The sequence below is a fragment of the Chaetura pelagica genome, unplaced genomic scaffold (genome assembly GCF_000747805.2).
Source record: "Chaetura pelagica isolate M959 unplaced genomic scaffold, ChaPel_1.0 scaffold405, whole genome shotgun sequence".
Classification (NCBI taxonomy): Eukaryota; Metazoa; Chordata; class Aves; order Apodiformes; family Apodidae; genus Chaetura; species Chaetura pelagica.
Window position 1 is genome coordinate 4,940,287 of NW_009953489.1, and position 9,041 is coordinate 4,949,327.

The 9,041-nt window shown below is 50.9% G+C and overlaps 1 protein-coding gene across 1 annotated transcript in view; it reads right to left on the reverse strand.

Moving 5' to 3' along the window:
• The window catches only part of NTNG2 (netrin G2), a 56,444-nt gene that overhangs the window by 47,148 nt on the left and 255 nt on the right, over positions 1–9,041 (reverse strand). Inside the window, exon 2 of the mRNA XM_009998981.1 lies at positions 8,999–9,041. Within this exon, the coding sequence (XP_009997283.1) occupies positions 8,999–9,041 (43 nt within the window). The remainder of the gene's footprint in view (positions 1–8,998) is intronic.

The following is a 9,041-nucleotide window of genomic DNA, read 5'->3' on the forward strand; positions in this document are numbered from 1 at the left end:
CCCAGGAGCCACTTGGGTGCCTGGGAATGCCCCAGCAGATCCCTTCTCTGCCCACCCCACAAGTGGGCACGGCCCCAAGCCATGGGCAGAGACCCTGCATGTTGCTCCCTTCTTCATGGTCACCCTCCACGGAGGTGTTTTGAAATGGTCAGTGTGTGGAGGCAGGTTCTGGCAAGACACCCATGGCCTGGTGAAGGATTCTTTCCCAGCTCCACCCCTGCAGGTGGAGGGCAGCTCCTGCCGGGAGGCACAGGTCTCCAGGGGCAGGGAGCCTTGTGGAGATGGGATGGAACTGGGATGTGATGCTCAGGGTGGGCTGGGGGCTGGTTTGCTCACTTGTGTGCCCTTCCCTGGCTGCCTCCCTCCCCAGCCACCTGCATGAGGCTCCTATTAGGGGAGAAAACCACCCTGGCTAAGGAGCCGTGTGCTGGTTATGAGCGGGTAGAGGCAGAGCTGGCATGAATTATTAATCGGGTGGAAATGGGGTCCCTCCACAGAGCTGCTAATTCTGGCTCAGCTGAATGTCACCCCTTCCACCTCCCCCCGGCCGTGGTTTGGGGGATTGATTGCTCCTCCACTTCCTTCCCCTTCCTCCCAGATGTGAGGGTGTCCGAGCACAAGGTCACCCCTGGCAGGGGCTGGGATGCTCTTTGCCTGCCTGGGGGATTCAGGAGAGGGTGAGTCAGCAGAAAGTGGCTCCATCGGCTCCTCGGCGCAGCTCCTGGTGAGCACACCCTGGGACCTGCTCAGCCAGACATTTTGCTTTGTTTTTTTGCCTCTTCCCCTTGGCCTGAAGCAGATCCTCCCTCCCCAGCCACGCGCTGCTTGTTCAAGGCTCTCGGGCTCCCTCGGGCCCGTCTCTTTGCTGGAGAAGATTCAACCTGTTCTCCTGGCTGCTCTTCCCCTTCCCCCTCCAGGCTGCTTCTGAATTCAAGAAACATCTTGTTAGTGTTTCATCCCAGCTCGGGACTTCTACCTTCTCTCTACCCACTGTAGGGAAGCATCACAGTGCCAGGCAGGGCTGTGTGGTGGGAACACAATGTTCTACCTCCAGGTGGGGAAACTGAGGCAGGGAGGGATTTCAGGAGCAGGTCTGGGCTTCACCTGGAGCACTGAGGGCTCCACCTTTTCTGGAGACTGAGCTCTTCAGTGCTGGGTCCTTCACCCACTCTTGATGTGAGAGCCAAGGCAAATCATGAGGGAGAATTCCTCTCCCCATTGGCTGCTTGTTACCTCCATGAACAGGGTCTGAACCCATCTTTGTGCCATAGATGGTAAAACCTTTGCAGGAGTCTGACATCCAGGTGAGAAGCAGCCCCTCCACAAGGAGAGGATCCAGAGATACTGCTTGTCACACACACAGACTGACCTGAGTTCCTGGCCACCCTCACTGCCCATGCACAGACACAAATCCTTTCACGCCCACTCTGGCTCAGCCAGAAACAGCCAGAAAATCTGGTGACACGATAAATTTTAACCTCCAGACTGAAATTAGCCCTGACCACATGTAACCTCTCCAAGAAGGGCTCTGAGCACCCCATTTCCAGGGTGACCTCAGGGCAGCACTTCATTTCCAAAGCCCTGGGATGGCTGGGCAGCAGCTCTGGCTTCTGCTGCTGGATCTGCTGCCCTGCACCTTGTCCCAAAAAAATGCACGTGGAGCTGATCTGTGGGACACACAAGGGTTAAATCTGCCTGGAAAATTCCACTCCTAAGCAGATAATCTGGCCTGTGCTAGGCACACACACACACACATACAGCTCCTGCAGCCCAGCCTCCCATGGAGTAGTTTTTGAGCAGCTCTTTCTTTGTGAACTGCTAATCCCTGGTGAGCTGCTCTAACCCCTCCTGGCACCCTGGGCTCACCTCGTGCCCACCTCTGGGCTGCACCCCTGCAACTGCTCCTTTGGCAAATTGATGGATTACAGGGTGACCTCCAGCCTGAGGTGAGAAGCTGGTGAAGCAGCTGCCTCCCAGCTATGGGCACCCTTTCAAAGGGGCAGGCATTTAATTCCACCAACTCATTTTTTAGGTCTTCTCCAAACCTGAACTTTCTGTACCTAATTTGTTGCAAGTTTTGCTCTTCCCATGGCACTTCCCTTGAGCTCCAATACAGATTAAGACCCTTGGATCCTTCCCCATCCCTCCTCATCCAGGTGATGAAGCCCTTGGTGTTTGACACAGGGAGGTATCAGTGTCCACAGCCCCTACCAGCAGCACAACAGCAGTGACCTGTGTGCTGGGCTCCGAGTGCATTATTGATTCAGGACTAAGAAAATGCTTAGGAAGTAGGAAAAGTGTCCTGCTCTCTAAAAGCTTGTGTGCCTTGTAAGCTCAATAGATGCAGCCCTTGCAGAGCCACTCGCTGCACCACTATTAATATTTCATTCTGTAAGAGAGGCCCTGATAGTTTGAATGGGGGAGGGCAGGACACAGGCTGGGGGTGGGAAATGGGGAAGTGGAGCTTTTCATCCTCAGCTGGAGGTGCAGATCTTCCCCAAAGCCTTTGTGGGGGGAGCACAGTTGGGAGGTGGATACCCTTGCACCCACTTGGGCCTCTGATCAGGGCTCCTGTGCCTGCTGGGACAGACACTCTGCTTTTGCTGCTGCTTACAAGGAGTTTGGCTGCTTTGTGCCCTCAGGGGGATAATTCAGCAGGTGCCTGGTGGTGGCTTGGACCACATCAGGGTCAGCCTGAAAGATGCCCAGCAGGGTTAGGGTGCTGTGTGGGAGGGGATGGGACACCTGCTGAGGGAGAAGGCTGGGAGTCCAAACTGCTGTTGGCTGGTGGGTCTTAGGGCTTTGCAGGCACCAGCTTCTCCCCATAGACATCTGGATGGTCATCAAGTGGTGCTTGGCAGCCCAGGGATGCTCAGTGTGCAGCTCTGCAGCCAAGAGCTCAGCCCTGGAACTGCTGCAGGAGCAAAAAGCAAAGTGGTTTGGGTGACTAGAGGTGATTTTCAGATGGATCAGTGAACTGATGTGACCAAGCACAGCTCAGCAGCTTCTGCTGCCACAGGGGGACAAGTGGGGATGTGGCTGTCACTTGCATGGGACAACAGGCAGGGCCAGGGAGGTGGGACATGCCTTTAAATCCTGATGGTAAAAAGATTGTGTTTGGGGTCAGGCTCAACTAAGGTCAAAACTGCACTTTCACTTAGGTAGCCTTGTCTGTAGGGAGAATTCCTTTTGAAGTTTTAAGGGAGATAATATTGATGCTATAGAATACAATATGGATTTTAAAAAAATAAATAAGTAGGACTTTCCTGGATCCCTTCAGTTTCAAAAGTTTCTTACAGAAAACCCATACATGGAGCTGTTGTGAAAGCTGCTCTCCGGGCTCTGTTCTCTCTAGTTTTCCCATCTGGAGGCTGTTCCCTTTGAATAGCAAAATTTTCTTAAAAGCAGTTTATTCTTCCTCATCCCTCTGGAGGTGGGGGGGTAAGCTTTCTGCTCATTGTACCAATTAAATCTACTTGACAGCTTGATTTTTTTCTTATAGCTGTGTCTTTTCCATCAGCAAGTAGAAATGACCCTTGTTAGAGGAGCAGCATCCTACCTTACAACAAGATGAATCCCAAACTGGGTATTTAAGGAAATTGCTACAGACTGTGAGGGGATATCCCATTTGCTCAGCACTCTCTAATTTAAAGCTGAATTTCTTCTCTCATTTTCCATTGAGCTTCTGTGACACCGAGATCCTGCCACGCTCTGGAGCAGCCTCTCTGGCAGGAGAGTAGTGTGTAATTTGCTGAGCAGTTAATAACATGCAATCCAGGGGTTTGGCCCTGAGGAGCAAGGAGCTGTTGATCTTGACCTCAAATCTTGACTTAAAATTGTATCTGCACCAGCCCTGATGCTGAGAAGTGATGAAGGGTGGGAACAAAACCCAAAGGTTTTGCTGCTCTTGCTCCCACGCTCGGAAGTGATGCTGCTGTGGGTGCCAGGGGTGGAGTAGGAAACCTTCACCTGGGTGGAAAAGGCAGAAGTTGCCATTTCTAGGCTCTCCTCAAAGGAAAGGGGTGTATTTTCCAGGAGTTAATTTAATGTACTGGAGGGCTCCAGGGGGAGGGAGGCTGTTGGCACGTTAGGGATGTGAAAAGAATGATGCGGTTTTCCATCCCCAAAACCCTGACTGAGCTGTCCTGGGCAATTTGACAGGGGAGAGTGGTTTTCTTGTGCTGCTGAAATTTGGCATAAAGGCAAAGTAAATGTCCTCAGTGCCAATAGGGAACAGTAAGTCCTGTAAGGGAGGGTAAAGGGCAGCTCTGGCTCCCAGCTCTCTGCTAAGGCCGAGGATGCGTTTGCAGGTCGTGCTGATTTATTCAAGAAGTAGGGAGAAGATCCATTTTTCTAGGAAAGGATTTTCCATTTTATTTGTTTACAGGCTGTGCTCAGCCCAAAAGCTGCCCTTGAACCCTGGTTGCAGGGCTGAGAACCCTTGTGTTTTGCCCCCCCTGCTTCTCCTGCCTGAAACAAGGGGCAGGACAGGCTGGGGAAGGGCTGTGGGGTTCTAGAAGGGGTGAATCTGTTCTTCAACCATCAGATCATGCTGCATCTTTAAAAATACTTCAAGAAAATCACAGCCAAACCAATTCCATTTTCCTTCTGTAAAAACTTGGACTTTAGTTTTAATGATCCCCAAACCCACAGTCCTTCCTTTGCACCTAAACAGGGGTATGAAGATACGTTTGGGTAGAGCTGTATCATAGGCTGAAAATGTAGGGAAAAGGATTTCTCAGCCCAAAAGTTTACCTGGTTTTTCCTGCAGTTGGCACCCTATCTACTAAGTGAAATAGTTATTTAGTATAAACCTTATAACCACATGTCTTCAGAAAAGTTTAACTAAGAATTAAACTAATAATCAAATTTGCCTGAATGTGTAATGAATAAATAAAGTCTTTTCCTTGCATGTACCTGTGCCAAAATCCACAAGCTCTTTTAGCTGGTGAAACAATGCTGACTCCAAATAAAAATACCCCTGACCCATCAATAAGGGCTAAGAGCTCAGCCCTGCATTGAAGTGTTGTCTGAACAAGAGATGGTGTCTTGACACCTCTGGGGGGAAAAAAAGTGGCTCCCATCCTGGAGATGAGCTGTGAGCTCCTTGTGCCACTGGTTGGTGCTGGGAGCTCTGCCTGGAATGCCCAGGAGTAGGGAAAAGGATTTCTCAGCCCAAAAGTTTACCTGGTTTTTCCTGCAGTTGGCACCCTATCTACTAAGTGAAATAGTTATTTAGTATAAACCTTATAACCACATGTCTTCAGAAAAGTTTAACTAAGAATTAAACTAATAATCAAATTTGCCTGAATGTGTAATGAATAAATAAAGTCTTTTCCTTGCATGTACCTGTGCCAAAATCCACAAGCTCTTTTAGCTGGTGAAACAATGCTGACTCCAAATAAAAATACCCCTGACCCATCAATAAGGGCTAAGAGCTCAGCCCTGCATTGAAGTGTTGTCTGAACAAGAGATGGTGTCTTGACACCTCTGGGGGGAAAAAAAGTGGCTCCCATCCTGGAGATGAGCTGTGAGCTCCTTGTGCCACTGGTTGGTGCTGGGAGCTCTGCCTGGAATGCCCAGGAGATGTGGCAGAAAGTGGCTGCTCCTGCTCCCCTGTACACCCCACCTTGCTTTTGTTAGAATGATTTGGAAACCCTTTGAGCTGCAAACCTGTTTGGAGCAGGCACTGTTGTTGTGGCATTTCCTTGCTCCCTACTGCCTCTTTTGTGTGTAGATTACCTACAAAACCCACCTAATTTTTTTAGCATGTGTGCCCCACGTGGACACTTGAAAGTGAAATTCTCAAAGGTCTCAGCTTGGTATCAAAAAAGAGCTTCAGCACCTGAGGATATCTCAATACCTGGGAGCACCTTGCCCAGCTGTGCCTTCCTCCTCCCCAGGAGGGTGGGATGGGGAAGCAATGCTGTCTCCCCCTCTGTCCCAGGCAGCTTCACAGCCATTCCTGTCCTGAGACCCCTCCCTCATTTGAAATCTGCATGGAGCTGCTCTGTGCCCTGCCCTGGGTGTGATCTTTGGAGTCCTGCCCTTCCTTTAACATCCATGGTTAAAAGATCTGTTCCCTGTTAGGCTTCAGTCACGCTTTTCAATTCATTCAGGCCTTTATTTCTTTATCCATCTGTCTTCCCACCACTCCCCTGCCCTGCCAGGAGGGGAAAACACAATTCATTTCTCAGGTGACCCTGCCAGGAAAGCGTTGACATGAACAGGAGAAGGCTCAGAAACTGTGGAAAAAGCAAAGCACCCTGACTTTAATGAGCAGCAAAACCAGAAGGGAGAGGCCAGATGTGACTGGAATTGTTGTCAAACAGGAAAGACAATCCCCCAAATAATCCCTGCAACCCTCCTTTTGCAGAACTCTCTGGGAGTGCAGCTCAGAGTTGTTATAACCAGTGTGGGACCCACGGGTGCCGGTAGAGCCGGGTAGGGAACATTCCCTGCCTTATAATACCCTTCTCCTCTGCCCACCCACAGCCACATGCCCGTGGACATCATCTCTGACTGCTTGGAGCACGTAGGGATGTTTGTGTGTCTTTAATTTTGATTTCAGTTGCCTGAGCAGTGCAGACGTCCTGCCGGGCTGGGCTTCATTCCGAGTGCCGGGAGTTTAACTGCACGGACAGTGCCCTGCTGGTTTGAAAGACACCTAAGAAAGCAATATAGTCACTGTAAGAACCTCTCTGCTGGAAGGCTGTGCTTCTATCAGAACCCACCTGTTACAGAAAGATAATTAAAACCTGAAGAGAAAGGATGACGGGATGCTGAAAGGTGGGTTGGGTTCACCCAAGTCACCCACCTCCTTGCTCCCAGCACGGGCTGGGGTTGGGAACTGTGGCTGGGCAGTGACATTGATTTGTGTCCAGCCCTCCCTTTGCCCGGGGTAGCAAAGCTCTGGTCTCCTCTCTCTGCATGTCAATAGGTGTCAGGTCACACCTGGGACCGGGGTGGAAAAGGCTGTTTCTCCCCCAGGCCCCTTTCTACTGGCCATAAGGGGAGGCTCAGCAGTAAATGGCCACATTCCCTGTGGCAGAGGCCCTGAAAATTCACCTTGCTGGCCTCCCAGCACACACAGCTCCAGCCCTGGGGCTGGGCTAGAGCTTGGATCCCCCTGCAGCCACCTCCTGCTCTGAGTACCCAGTGCTGGGCAGGCTCCTTGCTCCCTCAGCAGGGTTGCTCTGCATCTGCTTTCTCTTTAACACTCTCTAATCCTCCGGAGAGAACAGAGAGGGAGGGGAAGAGCCATGAATACAGTGGGATTTCATAAAGCTACCCCAAACATGTAAAAAAAAAATAACTTGCAGTATATTAGTCCTGCTCTTAGCTCAGTGCCTCACCAGGGAATTGCTCAGGGAGGTTGCCATGAGCACTGGTTTGTGCTGTGGGAGATGGAGGCTGGGCCAGGCACACACCCTGGGGTGAGACAGGGACAGGGAGGCAAACCCATGGTTTGCATCTGTGTAACTCCCATTCAGGCTGTACCCGGTGTTTGCAAGCGTGTGCCCTGCCAGGAGGGGCTGCTGCTGCCCAGGATAGAAGGATTTTAGCTCAGTATTGGCTGAGAGAGATGGAGGGAGCTGATGGCAGTTTGTGTCTTCTGCTTTCTTAGAGGTCAGTGGAACTGGATGCCTGGAGCATCCTTAGCCAGAAGGTGTAGAAGGTGTTTGCAAACAGCTGCAGTGAATGTAGCAGAAAACAAGGTTCCCGTTTTAATCCTTCTGCAGCCAGATACATGGAAACCCAGACCCACCCAACAATTGTTCACTGTTTTATTTGCAATCTTTGGCTTAATCTTTCTTTTCAAATGATACTTTAAAAGGAAAAGCTGCTCCTTATTGGAAATGAGTGAGGATATTTTCCCTGGTACTAATAAGACCCTGTAGGCTGGGGAGAAGTGGGTTAATAAATAGTGGTGGTGGGTTCTGCTGGTTGTCAATGTTTGGCATCTCCTGGTGTCAAAGCTAATTTTTTTTCTCTTGGATTTTTCAGAGGTGCTTTGTGCTGGTTGGGCCCAGGGTACTTTCTACATGCATGTGGGGAACTGAGGCAGGGGGTGTCTGAGTCTGGGTGATGCTGCTGATAGAAACTGGGACTCCTGTCCTCACTTCCACTAACCTCGAAGGAGGAGAACTCCCTCTTTCTCATTACAAGGAATAGGCTACTGTGCTCCTTGTCCAGTGCTCATCCCAGTAGAGACCCTGTCAGCACCGACTGGCTTGGTCACTGTGCTCTCAAGGTGTGCTCAGGGAACACCTAGAGGACATTGGGGAGGGGATGTTTCAGCCATGCTGGGTTTGCTCTGTGCTTTGACCCCCGAACTCTTTTTAACAACATAAAGGCTTGTGAATAAAAAAAAAAGCTTTGTGGTGCACGGAATGAAATGCAATGATTAATATTTAAGAGAAAATAACTTACAGATTTTAAGTACAAGGGCAAGTGTCTGTCCAGAGAGTCTTCTGGTACCGAGGCAGGAGAGAGGGAGAGCAGCTCTTGCAGGGACATCAGTGACACTGGTGGCCATCAGAATGCCAGAGCTGCCAGTGTGGGGGTGTTGTGCTGGGCACTCTTGATGCTGGGACAGTGCCCCCACCTCTGGTAAAACCCTGGTGCCAGCACAGCCTTTTGGGATGGGACCGATGAGCTCCTCCACATGCTTTAGCACACAGAGGGACGTGCTCAGAGCAGCTCAGGTCTGTGTGCTCATGGGGGAAGAGCTCTTTCAAACCCCAGACCAGGACTTCCTAAGCCCCCTCAGCTCCTCCTTACCCTCCCCTCAGCCTGCCAGCACCATCCCTGCTGTAGGGCTGACCTGTCTACACAGCACTGGGAAGGGCAGGACACCTTCCCCTCATTTTGCAGCTCAAGGCAGCAGCCACCACTGCCAGCCTGAACCCAGCTGGCCTTACAATGGCATTTCAGCCCCTGGCCACCTGCAGGCAGACTCTGTTACAAGACATCCAAGAAGGAGGGAAACACTTACGTGGGTGCAGAATCTCTCTGGTGGGTCTCCACAAGTGATTCCT